The sequence below is a fragment of the Danio rerio genome, chromosome 13, assembly GCF_049306965.1.
Source record: "Danio rerio strain Tuebingen ecotype United States chromosome 13, GRCz12tu, whole genome shotgun sequence".
In the NCBI taxonomy this organism is placed as follows: Eukaryota; Metazoa; Chordata; class Actinopteri; order Cypriniformes; family Danionidae; genus Danio; species Danio rerio.
This window is the reverse complement of record NC_133188.1, coordinates 48,623,060-48,642,500: the sequence shown is the minus strand read 5'-3', so window position 1 is coordinate 48,642,500 and position 19,441 is coordinate 48,623,060. Positions and strand designations below refer to the sequence as shown.

Here is a 19,441-nt window from a genome sequence, read left to right as displayed (position 1 = left end):
TATAAATAATTATCGGTAACTTCCGGCCGCAACCATATCCAGTCTAGCAACAACCAAAATATCTGATATGATATATAAAAATGTAGATGTTTAAGAAAATATTGGTTAAAAAAATGAAATAGCATAGTCGCATAATATTATTAGACATTACTAAGATATCAACCCAATTTGTAAAAAGAAATCTAAAAGTGTATATATAAATATCATTAAAATATTCACCTTACTAACACAAAAATGGGAAAAGTTGTTTATTGTACACTGAAAAAAAATGCTGAGATCCACACAATTCCTTCATGTTGTCCAAACACAGATTGGTCAAGTTAACGTAATTGTTTTTACAAATGTAAGTGGATTGAACATAAAACAATTAAGTTGTCTCCAAAACCCTTCAGAATTGTGTTATTTCACCATATTTTCAGTAAGTAGTTTGAACAAGCAACAATAGTCTTATTTTTTAGGTGATAACTCAACTGCAACATGAAAAGGGATACTTGTAAAGTATTTTGTGCGATTCCTGTAACTTGTCTTGTAAAAGTGATCTCGCTCTGTTTACCATTATACACTGAGTGCAGTCACAGAGTGTTCTTTCTTATAAAAGTTTGTTTTCAATGACAACATCCTCTGTGGTGTAAAACCACCTGACATGATGGTTAGTTCAACAAACATATTTAGCGATGTGGTTAGTTGGGAATATTTTTTAATACTGTGATGTTGGCCTGCTGTATTTGTTATTACCCCAAACATCCGTCAGACCGAGATTAGAGAGAGTTTCTCTTGTGTTTGGACAATAAATAGTGTCAGATATCTGTGTGTGCGTGTGTGTGTGTGTGTGTGTTGTGAGTCTAGAAGTAATCAGAGACTACACAACTTTCTTTGTCCCCAAGAAGGTTAATCTCCAAATTGATCCTGCATTTTCATTATTATAATGGGATTATGGGTCTAATTACACTGCCTCCGCAATAATCACTTCATTATTACTCATAACAGCGTTTACTAGATGAACAATAAAAGGTTCTACGTCAAGGCATCCTTTTAACAAGCACTGCTTTCTCAGAATTAGGGATGGGCTTTACTGAGAGGCACAGCTTTATTGCATGTTACTTTATTCAATGTCAATCCAAGAGCACACACAGAGAGACAGAGGGAGACTGAAACACATTCAGTGGTGATACAACCCTGGTCGAGGGAGTCAAGGAAGTTGCATAAATCATGCAACGGAAAAAATGCCGAAAAACTGAAAAGTTATTTAAGGAAACCCATGGAGTTGGGTTTGTTAATTGTTTTTTTAATTCATTTTTATTTATTTAGTTTGTTTATCGAAGCCGTTATCTTAGAAAGGATCCATGATAAAATATTAAACATAATAATGTCCACTAACTAAATCCCAAATCAAACTAAATACAAAACCCCACTGGACGCAACATGCTCAAAGAAAGACTGAGAACAAGCAAAACAAGTCAAGTGTTTTAACAGGTGATGTGTGTCTGGATGAACTGCTCGAAAATGAACGGCACTTCTGTTGCTCTAATAATAAGTTCAGTTTTTGGTCAAATACATGGACAAACACAACTGTTGAAGTTGGGTCAGAAAATAAATCATAAATTGGTCTCACTTTATTGTAAGGTAAAATTTTTGCTATTAACAAACTTTTAACTATGACTTTTGCCTCATAGTTCTTATCATAATCTTTATTTTCAATAATTAATGTTGACAATGGTGAATTAATACTGTAATAAATCTATTGTTGGTAATAGTAAATACATCAGTGGAACATTATATAGTGTTACCAAAAAACATGTTTGCATGAATGAAGGTCAACGCACAACAGTAACCCTTTAAGTAATAATTCTCACTATTATTATTTTCCTATTACTAAGATACTGGTTGTTTATTAATACTTAAAGTACATTTTCAAATCAATTCAGCTTTATTTGTATAGCGCTTTTACAATGTAGATTGTGTCAAAGCAGCTTTACATAAATGGTCATAGTAACTGGATCAGGGTAGTTCAGTTTTTAGTGTTTAAGTTCATTTCAGTTTAGCTCAGTTCAGTGTGGTTTGAAGTCATTATTGAGAGTCCAAACACTGAAGAGCAAATCCATCGATGAGTAGCTTTTCAGATCCTGAACCATGCAAGCCAGTGGCGACAGCGGAGAGGGAAAAAAACTTCATCAATAGGAGAGTGAAGAAAAAAAACTTGAGAGAACCAGACTCAGTTCGGCACAACCATTTTAATTTCTCCGCTGGCCAAAAGTCTTGTGCAGAGCTGCAGTCTCAGCAGTGGAGGCTGGAAGCTGGCCTCAGCGAAGACTCGTCTGTCCCTGGAGCTTCACTGGAATCAGTCTCATGCTCTCCACTCCCCCATGACCAACAGCGATCATATTCATGATCTTATTCTACACATATAATCCTACCCAATAGCTAAACCAAACTACTACCTCTCATTTGTATCTTTAATCTTCACCAGCACATGTAAGCTCTGTTAAAAGTACTTCCATCATTCTGAGTTCATAATAGTCCATAAGGTGATGATAATAGTTACGCTTAAGGATTAGATGTGTAGAATAAAATCATGAATATGTACTTTAAGTATTAATAAACAACCAGCATCTTAGTAGTAGGAAAATAATAATAGTGAGAATTATTACTTAAAGGGTTACTGTTGTGCGTTGACCTTCATTCATGTAAACATGTTTTTGGTAACACTATATAATGTTCCACTGATGTATTTATTATCACCAACAATAGATTTATTACAGTATTAATTCCCCATTGTCAACATTAATTAATGAAAATAAAGGTTATAATTCATCAGTTCTTGTTAACTCAGTGTGTTTACTAACTGTATATGCATTAACAAGCATAACTATGCTATAATAAATGCAATGGATGTTTGGTTCATTCTTAGCTCATGTTATAATTAAATACATTGACTAATAGAACATTATTGGGAAGTGTGACCCATTTTTATAAGAGGAACACTTGTTTTTGTTACTTTTTGAGAAATGTGGTCTTTCATGCTATTTAGATACAGAAAATATTGATGAATGTTTTCTGGATGCAACAATTTTACATTAGACTTGAATAGTATTGAGATGTTTTGTACTCATGTTATTTAACTTATCTAAAACGTAGACCATAACCTCTCTCTCTATTCAACCTTTAATTGGTGTGGCAAATGTTACAGGTGTTTTACCAAAGTATTTCCAATGTTTGCATTAAATACTGTGGAACGTACAAAAAACAAAATAGTAGCAGTGAGTTTAAAAAAGAAGTAATGGTTTTTAAAATAATAATACAATAATATTAATAAACTCTCTTTCTCTCTCTTTCTCTCAGCCGTGAAGACTTCCAGAGGATTCCTGAGTTGGCTATAAATCCTCTCGGCGATCGGATAATTAATGCCTTCTTCCCAGAGGGGTGAGAACATCTTAAAGATAACAGATCTGTTGGTTTTTATTGCACCACTGTACAGAATGCAGTGTGCATGCTGCATTTATCTTGTACATGAAGATTGGGTTTATTCTATTTTGTCTGCTTGTACCATTGTAGTAATGGTGGAAGCATCTTACAATACTTTATCAACTGAAGTCTTGCGAGACCAAACACTGATGGCGATGGCTTGCAGCCAAGAAATCACTTGAAAATTTTTTAGGTTTTTTGGACTTAAAGTACGGTTCATTCCTTTTGGCATAACAGTATTTTTTTATATTATGTGCTGAGCCTTGGTTTTGTGTCACTAATGCTAATTTTTGTGGGGTCCATGGTTTATAAGAAGTTCTGAGTTTAGTTTGTTTACTGTTCACCTTGTCACAGACATTTTGTTATTTTTGTTATTTATAATATCTTTCCCCTTGGTCTGTGTGGCCTTCAGATTATGATGAATTGTGCTGTCTCTATTAATATTAATATTAATATTGCTACATTGTTCTGCAATGCAGAGGTATTCTGTTTTTTGTGATTGTTTTAGAAATTCCAATTCAATTGCCTCTGGGAGAAATGGTTAGCATTAATAAAAGATAGAAAATGGTCAAACTGTACATGCAGGTGTGTTTACAGTATACATAAAAATAAGAGTAATAACAAAAAAAATCAGGTGGCAACATCGAGCTGCCTAACAAGTTGTTTTTAATGTCTAAAAATTAATAGAAGTAAATAAGACCTGAAGTCTTTGTTGTGTCTGCTCGTATGTGACCAATAAGGTCAATATGTACATTTATTCATTCATTCATTTTCTTTTTGCTTAGTTCCACTTAGTCTCCACAGCGGAATGAATTGATATCTTATCCAGCATATGTTTTATGCAGCAGGTGCCCTTCCAGCTGCAACCCATCACTGGGAATCACCCATACACTCTTGCATTCACACACATGCACTACTGCCAATGTAGTTTATCCAATTGACCTATATCACGTCTTTGGACTGTGTGGGAAATCTCAGCAGGAAACTCACGCAAACATCGGGAGAACATGTAAACTCCACACAGAAATGCCAACTGACCCAGCCGAGGCTTGAACCAGCAACCTTCTTGCTGTGAAGCGATCGTGCTACCCACTGCGCCACCATGCTGTCCTACATACATTTATTTATAGCATAAATAAATACATAAAAAACATTGCATACCTAAGGTATCAAGAGCAATGTTGGGTGAAATTAGTTACAAAGTAATTAGATTACTTTTTGGCAGAAAACGCTAAGTAAGGGATTACTTTATGGGTGGTTTCACACCTAGACTTTTGTTTCAGAACCTGTCGCGTTTGCCCAGTTGGCGCGGTTCGTTTGGCATATGTGAAACCAGGATCCGCGCCAAATCAATCCCTCAGAGATCGCCTGAATGAGGTGGTCTCGGCTCAATTGAAAAGAACTCTGAAGCTGATCGATTGCGGTGAGAAAGCAATACGATCCGAGCGCGGTTATATCACAGTGTTTTATGGATATGTAATAGGCATACGGCTATATGAAGAGAGAATTATGAGTAGGGCCGGAAGTTTCAGGAGTCTCCCGGATGCCCGCAAACGACTGATAATCTCCCGGTAATCGCGAGTCTCCCTCCCAGGTCCTCAAATACGTCGCGCACCCTTCTCACCCCTCCCCACCGCATCCCTCCTAACTCTTCAGATACGTTGCGCGCACCCTGTCAAACACCACCAAACCACCACCTCTCCTGACAGCTGAGCGGGACTCTGCAAAATAAACCCTGACACTCTGACCAATGTGAGAGTTTACTCACACGTGACTTGTTTTAGCTTTTTTGGTCCAATTAGAAACTGTGCCGTGTGAAACCGAGAGCAAAGAGCAACAATGTAACCATTTTAATCCCTGTTTCGGAACAACTGAATCGATTCACGGGTGTGAAAGCACCCTGCATTTTCAGGTAATTTAATTAGTTATTTATAATTGTACTTGTTTAAATATTATACATAAATTCAACAGTTTGGGATCAATCAATTAGGACAAGTAGAGTATTTGATAAGGTAGATTGAACATGTTTGAGAAACCTTGAACTATGAGTTAGAAATGTATGTGGATATATGATATGCATGAAATATTGTGTCATTGCTTTGAAATATTTTGTTTTAATAAATATTACGTTTATCATTCTTAAAGTTTTACATTTTAAAATGAAGCTAAAAGGTACTGTTTGGCTCTGATTTAAGTTGTCATAAAGTTTAATTTCTATTGTCTATCCAGTGTTGAGTTTTATATAGTGCATTTATGCATTTTATTTTTATTTTTTTGTGTTGAGTCAAGTAATTAAATAACTTGATGAGTAACTGAGTTACTTTTTAAACATAGTAATTAAAAATGCAATTTAAATACAAATTTAATGATGTAATTAAACCCAGCACTAATTACAAATAGTAATATTAGTAATTAGAAACAACTTACCCCCCACTGATCACGAGCAATTGAGGATATTTAAATGCTCTCAATGTTTTTTTGTTTGTTTGTTTTCATAGCTCTATATGCGTATATGATAAATTAAAATACATACCTTGTAATTAATATGATTTCAATGTTTAAATTTAAAATAATTGTGTGACAGAATGTGATTTAAATATACTGTCACAATGCATCAAATTCTTATTTGTCTGGATTTCTTAGAAGGACATTTTCTGAATCAGTTTATTAGTGTTTGTATGGCTTTTTTGCTGTGATTACGTCACTGTATTATACAACATGTTTTTAACTTCTGCAAACTATATCAACACTGATGGAAAACGCACTGTATGTGGGTGGTGTCACATGGCCTGCTGGTTTCCTCAGGATTTTTTTTGGATCTTGTGTCACTTTCTTGTGGGAATATCAGTAAAAAAAACACTGTAAAGCATTCTGTCTAGGCCTCAAGCACTAGTCTGGAGCAGCACTGTAGAAAAGCCACAGGTCAATTTCTGGAATATTATGCAATAATGGAAAAGTCCATTCCAGATGCTAAATGTTGGAGATCTTTATATACGGTTGAAGGCAAAATTATTAGCCCTCTTGTAAAAAGTTGTATACTATTTTTCAAATATTTCCCAAGTGCTGTTTAATGGCGCTAGGAAAATTACATAGTAGTTTCTAGGACTTAAAGACCTGGGGCCTCATGTATCAACGCTGCGTACGCACAAAAACTTTGCGTACGCCAGGTTTCACGCTCAGAATTGCTCAGGTTTGGATTTACTAATGATGAACTGAATGTGGGAATGTGCGCAGCTCCACGCCAGCTTTATGGCTGGCGTACGCACATTTTTTGTGCGTGTCTGTTTTATTTCCAATGGCAACTCCTATAGTTGTGTTAAATTGCACTCTACAAAGTGTCTTCTCAGCTGTGTGAGACGGGTTCATCCGCATGTCTAGTATATAAGATTTCTGTAATATACAGTTGACCATCCAAACATTAAAGCGCAATTTGCAGCGGTCGCTGGTTTTCCCAATGTAATCGGAGCGATCTACTGCACACACATTGCTATTAAGGCACAATCTGAGGATGATCTGGCATAAGTGAATCAGAAACATTTCCATTCAATAAATATGCAAATTAAATTTGATGCACAGGCTTATTAATGATTCCTACTTGTCTTTCTCATGATAAAGAGTATATAGGCAAAGTCTGATATGTAGCAGGGAAAATAAAGAGTAAGTTCATCAGCCGCTGGATTCGAACGTGTCAAAACATGTTGCCATGGGTTTAACGAGCTACGCCACTTAGGCTGTTAAAGACACTACAAAGTTTTACACCTATAGATCTCACTATTTCTTTTTTAATCCACTCAGTGCGATGTTCAGACCCAACTGTGTTAACCGCATCAGCTAAACTCTCCCCACTCTATTTTTTTCTTTTGTTGTTAATTCCAGAGGACAAACTTGCAAATAAAACAGTTTTTCTCCGGTCTACCTCCGAAAGCAGCACCTCCAATTCACATTCTGTTCAAAGTTTCTCTTTTGGCTTGTTTTTGCCGTTGCATTTTCATTGGGTTTTGCCAAAGTAGAGTCATTAGCATATTCATACGGGGGCGGAGGCAGGGAGGGGTTTTGTGCTCGTGCATGTTGCGCTCAGTTTCAAGTTCATTCAGATGTACAAACAGAATATGCGTGAGATTCGGCGTACGCAATGTTTCATACGTCTGAATTTTTTTCTGCGTACGCACATTTACAGCTTTGTGCGTACGCAATGTTTTAGTATGATTTCCACGCAAGTCTTCGTACATGAGGCCCCAGGGCTTTACATTAACACTCGCCAAATGCGGGTAGATTTCAGCGGTGCCGGGTAAGACAGACACTCCCACTAGCCACTTTAGCTGGTTGAAAATAATTTTCCCAGATAATAATTTTTAAAAGCAGGGTTCGACAATAAGGGTGGTCCAATATGCATGCACAGGCTTAGAATTAAGAAGAAACACAACTGACAAAAATAATTGCGTTTGCAACTTTTTGCGAGCAAAGCAGGTTAATACCGAATGAAAGGATAATCACTCGCGCTTACAGCTGAGGTGATGTGCGCGACTGTTTATAACTCGTGCGCACTCACAGTTGCTTCACGAAAGGAAATGGGTCTAGAAACACAACTGATGCGATCGATTCTCTTTCAAATGGACTGGCCAAAAAGTTATGAACATGCACCCACAGTCTTGCTGCTTTCAAAATTTCCAGAGTTGACTTATTGTAAACAGTGCCAGTTGCTTTTGTTTTTAAAGTAGTTTAAGGTAAATATAAGCCCCCTTAGGATCTTTTTTTTTTTGATTGGCTACAGATCAAACCACTGTTGTCCAATGACTTGCTTGCTTAACCAGATTAACGTTATTAAGTCTCTGAATTGCGATTTAGGCAATAATTTTCTGAAAATGCACAACAGCAGCTTGTTGTACGTTCATTTGATGTCATGGAAATTCAGCCTATTAATCAGTGAAAGTAAGGGAATTTGGTAGTTTGGCCCTGCATTGGTAGGCCACTATTGTGGATCAGCCGACATTTTAATAAGCTGTGTGTTTGTGTCTCAGTGAGGATCAGGTGAACTTCAGAGGCTTCATGAGGACTCTGGCTCATTTCCGGCCTGTGGAGGACAATGAGAAGAACAAAGACCTGACAGGAGAGCCGCTCAACAGCAGAACCAACAAACTGCTCTGTGAGTTCAGCACAAACAGCTCTTCTAATGATGCGCAGTGTTTGTTTAAGCAGTCAAACACGCATGCTTTGATCAAAAGGCAATGGAGGTTCAACTTTTTAAAATCCTATACAGTTGATGTCAAAATTATTATCCCCCCTGTGAAATGTTAATCTTTCATATATTTCCCAAGTGCTGTTTAAAGTAGAAAAGACATTTTCAAACATAAATTTTAATAACTTATTTGTTTTGTCCTTGGATTGATGACCGTATTTAGTATTATGCTAGTTATTTTGCAAAATGCTAGTATTATTTGTTTACAGTGTCATTTGAAGGCTTAACTAAGGTAATAATTTTTTATAGTTTATTTAATTTATATATTTATATATTGTTTTTCTGGGCACTTAAAGCGCTTTACACATTGTGGGTAATCTCCTCATCCACCACCATTGTGCAGCATCCACCTGGATGATGCGACGGCAGCCATATTGCGCCAGACTGCACACCACACACCAGCTGATTGGTGGAGAGGAGAAAGAGAAATTAAGCCAATAGAGTGGAGGAACTATGACGTCAATCTGTATGCAAAAACCTGGAAGCAAGTTAGCATTTTAGCAATTTCGGTTCCCTCTCCCCAAAGTCGATGGGTTTTTTCAATGGGATTTCAGTTAAATCGCTTAAATAAAGTTTGTGGCTGACAAAAACTCAAGATACTTTCACGTTTTATTCTACGACATAAAACACACCCTCTTGATTTTTTAAAAAATCGGTTATACTTCTTTAAAAGTCTGTTGCTATCAAGTGGCTAAATGGGACTACAGGCTGTGTCGGAGACATTACATGTCATCGAGCTGCGCTGGTCTGGAATGCAGCCCACTTGCGTTGAGAGGGTGCTCGCTGCAGAGCCATTTGAGCAGAGCTGAGCTCCAGCGAGGGGGAGCATGAGCTCTCGCTCTGCCTCCTGTAAGCTGTTTTAATGCGTACACCAACCCCACCCCTAACCCTACCCCCAGTGACATCACTCGTAGAAGAAGTGCAAAAAAGGTGGAGCTCAAGCTTAAGCTCCCCCTCGCTGGAGCTCAGCTCGCCCAAATGGCTCTGCAGCGAGCACCACTTGCTTGTGTTGGGCATTTGGATTTGTCTGTGATTTATTTTCATGAATATTATTTCATAGTTTGTAGTATTTTTCTAATTGGGAATTCAGATTGTGTGTAGATAATTCTTTCACTTGTAAACACCGTCAAGACAGATTCATTTGTTGATCATTAACATTAATTAAACAATCTTATGAAATACTGCTCACCAGTGCAGCCTGTCTTTTTCCTGCTCTCAGTAAACGTGTAAATAAACATGTAAAAAATCTATTTAAAAATAAAAGTTTAAAAATAATATAATAAACAAAGAGATTAACTCTTTGTCATGGAGCATATTTCTAAAAATAATCTTGAAAAGTTGTGTGTAGCAGGGCGGTGCTGACGTCACAGGCAAGCGCCCTGAAGGCACTGTAGTTCATTTATAGCCTAATGTTAGCTTTTCAGTTCTTGCGTTTGCATTTAAGATACAAAAGTGCTCAAAGTTGTATTATTCGTGTGAGGATTATCTGGTTGGACAAAACGTGCAAGTGTAATGAACAGTGTTTGAACACAGAGCTTATTATTTGCAATCTTCGAAAAGCCTAAAGCCTAACTCCACTCTTTTTCAAAGGACATCCTGGGATTTTTAACGACCTTAGAGTCAGGATCTCGGTTTAACGTCTCATCCTAAAGACGGCCCTCACTGAGTGGTAGTCCCTATCAATATACTGGAGCATTATGACCCACACAGATAGCAGGTTGAGTGCCCCCTGCTGGCCTCACTAACACCACTTCTGACAGCAAACTAGTTTTTTTCATGTGATCTCCCATCCAGGTACTGACCGGGCTCAGCCCTGTTTAGTTTCAGTGGGCGACCATGTGAGTTGCAGAGAGCTAGCTGCCAGCTAGTGTAGGGTTAATATGCAAGTCACTGAACAACAATGGCATGTTCTGTAGATAATTAAAGAAAAAGGTTTTTCCTAAAGGGGGTTAATAATATAGACTTTAAAAATTAGTTTAAAAAATGTGAAAACTGCTTTTAGCCAAACTTAAACAAATAATTTTTGTTTATTTAATTATTTTTTTTTAAATAATTTTTTAGAAGGAAAAAAATGAGTTAATGTAAACGAATAGCTTGCTCTGGTAAACATCACCTTGGAAAATTAAATAAATAAATTATAGTCTTCTTAAATTGTTATTTATTATTATTCTTTATTTATTTATTTTTTAATTTTTTTTATCCAGCATTTAAAAGTAGGAAGAATGTCGTTTCCAGAAAGGAATCTTGAACTAATGTGTATCTTAAATTAGTGTTTCTAATGCCCCATCTGTTTTAGTTCAGCCTCATTTGATCTCCACTTTGGAAACCTTTTTTCTGCTGCCAGGCCTTGCAGTTTGTTAGTCAAGTGTACTGCTAGCATGAAATCTGTGATTTCAATCAAAGGTTTGTTTTTCTCCTGTTTCTTTCATAGTTGCATTCCGGTTATATGACCTCGACAGAGATGACAAGATCTCCAGAGATGAGCTGCTCCAGGTAAGAGAGTCAGCTTCAATCAGGAGAAACAAACAACTCCTCTGTACCATCTGAACAATAAAGCTCTGACTCTGTTCAACACCTGAAACCAGATTCACGTCACTTCAGAGGGATTACATAGGACTGTTTTTATATTCAGAGAACATTCGGGAACATGCCTGCACTTCACCATCAAAAGATGTGTTTAAGGGCGTACTCACACTATGTACAGTTGCCTTGAACCGGCTCCCCTGGCTCCCGTCTCCCCTGATGGCCCGCACTCACATGCATTCAAGCCTGAGCATGCTTACGTCATCGATGATGTGTTGTTCAGTTTAAGAAGCGCTCTCGCTCGGCACAGTGGAGATTTCTTTAGATATATAATTTTAGGGGTTTGGGATGCAGTGAGACAGTCAAATATTTAGCTGCACAGATCTGTCACCTTTGACGCTCATAAACAATCATAAAGTCCTCGTGCTGCAGGTATTAGGAGGTTTGCTGAAGGTGCAGCTGTCGTACAGTGAGGGTTTGCGTCTTTAATAATCTATGACAGTTTGTGTTCATTGAACAGTAAGAAAAATTTATAAATCAATATCAAATGGTCTCTTAAAAGTCACGTCTCGCTGTCAGTATCTGGCTCAGTCACACTTTGCACTCACACTACAAGCGCAAGAGTTTTGTTCCCAAGTGAACTGTGCTCTGGCACACCTCTTCCAACCAATGGCCTAGTAAACCATGCCTGATTCAGAGCACTCACACGTCTCAAACGATCTGGGAAACGGGCCTGGGCATGGTTCGGATAGCATAGTGTGAGTGCACCCTAAGAAACAAGCCAAATTTATAAAATGCATGTTTGTTAAAGGCGACATGGTGGCTCAGTGGTTAGCACTGTCGCCTCGCAGCAAGTAAGTCGATGGTTCGAGTCCCGGCTGAGTCAGTTGGCATTTTTGTGTGGAGTTTGCATGTTCTCTCTGTGTTTGTGTGGGTTTCCTCCAGGTGCTCCAGTCCAAAGACATGCAGTATGAATGTTTCCCAGTTGTGGGTTGCAGTTGGAAGGGCATCCTCTATGTAAAACATATGCTGGATAATTTGGCGGTTCATTCCGCTGTGGCGACTCCTTATGAATAAAGAGACTAAGCTGAAGGAAAATAAATTAATAAATGATTGAAGGGAAATGAATGAATGTTTGTTGTCACTGTCACATTGTTTGCAATTCTATCTGATTTTTAAAATATTTATTTAACCATTTGGATTAGTTTAATGCATCTTAAATTTTTTAAATTAAATTAATAATAAAAAAACTGACCCCAAACTTTTGACCAGTAGTGTAGATCAGTGGCTTAGTTTATTAAATGTATTTAATGTGCGTGTTGAATATAGTAGATGTTTGTTGATAAGAGGTGCTTTTGACCTCTTCTTTGTCTGTTCTTTGTCTGTAGCAAATCTTTTTAAACGCATCGCATATATTAGACTTACCCTGGAGTTTGTTCACCCTCCGCCTATGACTTCAGGACATCCTGAGTTCCAATTCCAGCTCGACAACATTTCCCGTCCCTACCTCTCTCTTCCACTTCACTTACTGTCTGAAATACTGTCCTGCCCTCTTAATAAAGGCAAAAAGGCCAAAAACAAATCCAAAAAATATATATATTTCTAGTGTTAATTTAGTGAAAAGCTGATAAATATTTAACAAAATTTTTAATATTCATTTTAGAAATACAGTGTAAGAAATTAATAACAATGTTAATGTAACTGTTCTTTATTATTATTATTATAAAAGGTACTGTGCCAAAAAAGAAAATGAATGAATGAATGATTATTAAAATTATTAGCATATATATTAGCAGGGGTTTTGGTGTAGGTTTTTGGGGGTCTTTCAACAAATTTGTCTCATGCTAAATGCCTTTTGAAAATGCAACTTCAATCTGTTATTCAACCTCTAGAGGACACTAGAGAACAATGTAAAAATGCACAAGACTCAAGAATGTGTGTTGTTTATTCAGGTGCTGAGGATGATGGTTGGAGTGAACATTTCAGATGAGCAGTTGGGAAGCATTGCAGACAGAACAATCCAGGAGGCAGACACTAATGGAGACATGTGCATCTCCTTCAACGAGTTCACCAAGGTAAATCCTGGAGGAATGAAGGCATTCGAGGTATTTGAGTTGAGCTTAAAGGCACAGTTCACCATTGAACTTTTGGAAATGTTACATTTAATATGCTTCTCCGCATTATTTGTATTATAGAAATAGGAAGGAGCGGTGAATATAGCCAGGTTCAAAATTCATATTTAAGTGAAAGGGTTTTACAGATTTTATTAGGATGTCTCTCTTTTTCTATTTTTTACTTAAGTCAGAAAATACCAACATAATCTAGAAAGAAATCACAATTTTGCAACAAGGTTAAACACGTTTTAAAAAATTATGCTTTAGTTAGTATTTACAAATAAAATCAAGTAGAGTTTTCTCATTTATTTAACATTTTATTTATTTTTCTGATCCATTTATTAATGTATGTATATATAAAATGAATGTTTTATAAAATAACAGTTCTTCAGATATAGGCAGATGCACTATAAGTTTAGATTTTACCATTTTTCTATACTTCTATTTAAAGAGCAGATCATATGGTATTTTATAGTGCCCTAATATTGTGTCGTAGTCTCTTAAAACAGGTTTAAATGCATCTAAGGTTTTTGTTTACGAAAACATTGTACTGTTCTCAGAATATGTATGTAATACTGAAAATAACTTTGCAGTGAATTCAATACAGTTCATTTGAAATCAGTTCAGGGCTTACGGTCTGTAAACTCCTCCCCCTTCTGTAAGCCAACCCTGCTCTGATTGGTCAGCTGGCCAAGCCTGCTTTGATTGGTCTTTTTCCGCATCTAATCCATGCTGGGTCAGTTGAGTACTTTTTGAGATTTTCACAGCATCAGTTAAGACAATGTTAGCACCTGTCAGCTTTAATTGTGGGGAAAACTTTATAATTTTGAGCTTTTGTCAGCTAATTTTAGCTTCCGGGTCTAAAATGATTTTTGGGGCGGGATCAAAATCGGCGATGTAGCACAGAACTGCAAGTGCAAAGATGATGCGTCGGTTTTTCATTATTATTCATAGCTGAGTTTTCTTATCCTATGAGAAGAGCCGGCTTCTTAAATATTCATGACTGCACATGCTTTCCGAAGGCAAGGTAGACCTGCCAGTGCCAAGCTGAGACACGGACCCACAGCACACAGCTGTTTATGAAGGGTCGTATGTGTTTGTTTCCATGATCCACAGGGTTTGTTGTATGTTTTTCCTTGCGATGCTGTCAGGGCCGATACAGCAAAGCTGTTTGTATGCAGCAAGCATTTTTGTCGGGAGAGCAGTATGAGAATTGAAGAATGGCGGACGTTTTCTTTTATCAGGAGTTTGTTTACATTTAGACATGTCGCAGTGCTGCTGTGTTTGCTTAAATTAATTTTTTTACAGGGCTTATGGTTAAAATAGACAGGGCAAGAGACCTGCTGCACTGAGTCTGCATTCAGACCTATGATTCAGACCCGGGGATTGAAGGGAGAAGTCCTCATTTATAGTGTTTATATGAACACGATTATCTTTTATAATGATATAAATTGTGGTTTTATGTATATGAAATTACAATTAACAAATGTAGCGGGACATTAAATTACTGTTTATTTCTTTGCATTTTAACTTTGTAAACGAAAATCATGCGTCTCCTCACGGTTTGTGACTCATTTTGTGAGCCGACTGACAACAGTTGTTCGCTCCCCTCCTTCTACCCTGCTGGCCACGCCCACTCCTGCCCTTAGCTCGCGGAGCTCAACGCCCATTATGATGCATCTTTTGAAAAAATTCTGAGGTAGACCTGAACCGAAAGTGGGGGGTGTCATGACCCTTTAATAAAGGGACTAAGCTGAAAAGAAAATGAATGACTAAAATAAGCATTTTGTTTTTCCAACGTGGATTATTCAGAGTAAACAACAAAATCATAAGTCCAAGGAACTCAAAAAATAAGTTTCAAAAATTCACTTGCTTTTTGAGTGCCTTGGGCTTAAAGTATGATTTTGTTGTTCATCTTTATGAATCCCTTATCCAAAGAGCACCGACACATGAAGCACTTTTTGTTTGATTTTTGGATTTAAATATATGACAACTTTATAATATAAAAATATAACAACCCATTAAAATGTTTCATAGACTCTTTCATTTGAGTGAAAATATCTTTATTACACACTTTTTTTGATTAACAACTTTGCAGACTGTTTATATTGTAGGGCAGCTACGTTACAATTAATAAATAAGATGTTTTTTTGTTTTTTTTTTTACTTTTAAAGGGGTCGTTCACCTAATAAAAATTAAATGTATTCACTTTTATACTTCCTCAAGTGGTTTAAAACCTTTGAATTTCTTCTGTTGAACCATTTGTCTAAGTCAAGTTGTAACTATTGACTTCCATGGTATTTGTTTTTCCTACTGTGGAAGTCGATGGTTACAGGTTTTCAGCTTTCTTCAAAATATCTTCCATTGTGTTCAACAAAAGAAAGAAACTAGTGAAGAGGAAGTAAATGATGATATTTTCCTTTTTGCGTGAATTATCCTTTTAAATACCCAAATAGTATGTTCCTTAACCTGAAACAACACATTTTGAAAATCCAAATGGCACAAAATCATGTCTAGGCCATGCAAAAACAATGTTTTGCCATAAAACGGTGCGTAACACACTATATATTTATTTTTCTTGTCCTCAGGTATTGGAAAAAGTGGATGTCGAACAAAAGATGAGCATCCGTTTCCTTCACTGAAGACCAAACACATTCTGAACTCTGATTGGAGCCCGTCTGTGACATCATAGATAAGACACGCCCCCTGGTTCTCCTCTGTGTGAGCTGATTCGCCTTCGATCAACATTTGCTCCAGTCATCTGTCACTCTTGAGTTGCTGGTGCACTAGACGGACGCAACGTCCAGGTGCCTTCAATACTCTTATAAATGACAATTCTCTATTTATTATTAACAGTTTCAAAGCTTTCCAAATGGCTGAATCTTGTCGTTTAAATTGACACTGACAGAATCCTTTTGTCATGATTTCATCACAATCTCTGAGGCCAAATCTGATGTTCCCTTTTCACCCATGAAAATATTTAACTTATGCCACATTCACTCAAAAATACCTCATCATTCTTCTTTTATTTCCTCATAAGGGCGGACACTTTTTTTTCTGTCTCGTAATAAATAATGATTTGTAAGTCATCGCTTGGGAGGGAGTGAAATACAGATGAATCCACTACATAAGACACATTCAATAGGGTTTTCTCTTTAAATGTCTTATAAACTGTGAACGAGATCAGCTTCAGTGCTTCCCACAGGTTTTAAATATACTTGTGGTGGTAGCCGTATTGAAAAACTTTTTACCCACATCACATTAATAGTTATCTACAGTTGAAGTCCAAATTATTACCCCCCCTTTGAATTTTTTTTTCTATTTTAAATATTTCCCAAATGATTTTTAACAGAGCAAGGACATTTCTCTCTTCTGGGGAAAGTTTTGTTTGTTTTATTTCGGCTAAAATAAAAGCCTTTAATTAAAAAAAAAAATTAAAAGTAAAAAATATTAACCTCTTTAAACTATATATATTAGTTCAATAGTCTACGGAACAAACCATTGTTAAACAATAACTTGCCTAATTACCCTAACCTGCCTAGTTAAACTAATTAACCTAATTAAGCCTTAAATGTCACTTTAAGCTGTACAGAAGTGTCTTGTAAAATATCAAGTAAAATATTATTTACTGTCATCATGTCAAATATAAAATAAATCTGTTATAAGATTGACTTATTAAAACTGGTTAGTTAAGAAATGTGTTGGAAAAAATCTTCTCTCTGTTAAACAGAAATTGGGGAAAAATAAACAAGGGGTCTTCAGAGGCACTAATAATTCTGACTTCAACTGTATATGCGACCAACAAAACATAACTCAATTGTTAACAATATTTTAATTTATTAAGAAACTGTTATACACTGTTTCTTTTCAATGGGTTGACATTAGAAAAAAAAAGCCAGTCCACTATTTCTCTTACTTTATGCTATTCAGGAGCCATGTGCACCCACTGACAGGTAAAATCTGCTTCTCTCTAACGTTATCTCTCATTCAAGTGTTGACATGACATTTTGTACAGTATTGCCAAAGCATTTTAGATGTATAACATGCAATATATTGACATCATCAAATTAATAAAATATACATCAAATGAGAAATAAATCACAGAGAAAAAGGAATAAAAATTCTAATATCTTCAAGAATAAAATGTTTAGATTATTTCAGTGAGGCAAATGAGTTTATTATCCAGTTCTAATGGTATACAAATAGTTTGCAGCTAATTTAGATTTAATTTAGATTATTTCAGTAAGGCAAATGAGTTTATTATCCAGTTCTAATGGTATACAAATAATTTTAAGCTAATTTAGATTTAATTTATCCTCTTCGACTGTTTGGTAAAGTTTTTCTGAGTCGTTAAGATGAGGAATGAATTTACATTTAAACAGGAAATATGTTTTCTTTGCTCTCGCTGCTGTGCACGTACATTTGATAACAGCTTAAGAAAGCAAAAGCAAAAACAAATTCTGGACATTTTTTTTTTGGAGATTTAAAAACCCCGGCTACACGCATTTATGGCCCGTTTCCACTGAGTGGTAGAGTACAGTTCACCTTATTAAGGCTTGCTTTTCCACTACCAAACGGCTTCTAATTGTACCATAAGGAGAGCATTAGTACCCTCTTGGTGGGTGTGGTGTATGAAAAAAGTTTCAGACAATGTAATTTTTACTCAAGGATATGTCACAGTAAAGCTGTACGGGTTGTTTACATATCATATGAGAAGCACTTCTCACAAAACAGATGCTTTATACATATAAATACTTGTATATAAATGTTCATTACTAACCTTTCTATGAACAGGATTTGACCCTACTGTAATGTTTGAAATTATATAAAATAAATAAAAAAATTAATTCAACATATCAACACTTACAGACTCTTACAGTCTCTGATATGTTACCAACTACAGAAAAAATACACACAGCATACATTTAGTCCTTATTTTGGTTAAAAAAAAAAAAAAACACTATATTACACATAGCCCACAGTCAGAGCAGACCTCTCATCTGTATCTTTAATTTTCACCAGCACATGTAACCTCTGTTGGAAAGTAATTCTGTCATTCCCGAGTTCATAACAGTCTAAAAGTTGATGATAAAACTTAATCAGGGCAGTTTGTTTATTTTAGGTTGCTGAAACTATCATTTGCTGTTTTTTTCCGGCTTCTTGTTTGTCCGTTTCTGAAAGGATCAGATATCAGAAGCGCTTCAGTAATCACGCTTACGTTATTATCAGCTCAAGAAGTTCGTTATTACAAATATATTATACAATTACAAAATATATATATGTATATATAATTACAGTGTCATGTCTTAACTGTGCTTTTAAAAATACTGGTTCCTTTGTTTTCATTCTCCTGCTTCTGCGACTGATGTATCTCTGTAAACCAACAGCATTTAGCTGCGTGTCTTGCTTTGTCTTTTGGTACTTTTTTTCGTGCTAGGTACCCTTTGCAAAGGGTACCCAAAAAGTGGTATAGTACAGTTCCCTTTTAGGTACCCTTTGATGGTGGTAATGGCCATAAAAGCATACCAAACTGTACCGTACCACTCAGTGGAAACGGGCCATAAGACGTAAAAAGGCGTGTCTCTTGGTGTCCCTGCAGAGCATGTGAGACTTACTGTGGGAGTGTTGACCGGTCTCGCTCAAACAGTAGCTATGAATAGGGTAAACGAGAGAAGATTTTTCACTACCTAATCCATCACCGATGTTTATATTGGGCGAATACAAAAAAAGTGTAAAAGGATGACAATAATAGTAAAATAATTTTAAAGTGTCACTAAATATTCTTGGGCGGCCTTTAATATACCTGGGCAGCCTGCCCAAGTAAAGTCTATGTGTGGGAAGCACTGAGCTTGGATAAATATTTATAATAATCAGAAATTTTAATTTCCCAGATGTGTTTTTAAATGACATGCCTGTATCATCAAATATCAAGTATAATTTTATAACACACAGTATTAAACACCACAGTTTTCAAGCCACCAAATCTGACGTCAGCAACTTCCAAAATGATAAACCAAAGTATTACACAACACCAGAACCTAGTAGTTTGTTAAAATAAAAGTCGTGACCCATCTAACAATTTTATGTCAATTACAAACTTACACTT

General features: G+C 36.3%; 1 protein-coding gene across 1 annotated transcript in view; it reads left to right on the top strand.

The window, feature by feature from the left end:
- The window catches only part of chp1 (calcineurin-like EF-hand protein 1), a 33,694-nt gene extending 16,925 nt beyond the window's left edge, over nt 1–16,769 (top strand). Inside the window, 5 exon segments of the mRNA NM_199715.1 lie at nt 3,340–3,420; nt 8,481–8,605; nt 11,130–11,191; nt 13,174–13,296; nt 15,924–16,769. Of these exon segments, the coding sequence (NP_956009.1) occupies nt 3,340–3,420; nt 8,481–8,605; nt 11,130–11,191; nt 13,174–13,296; nt 15,924–15,977 (445 nt within the window). The 3' untranslated portion in view covers nt 15,978–16,769.
- Nucleotides 16,770–19,441: the final 2,672 nt, after the last annotated feature.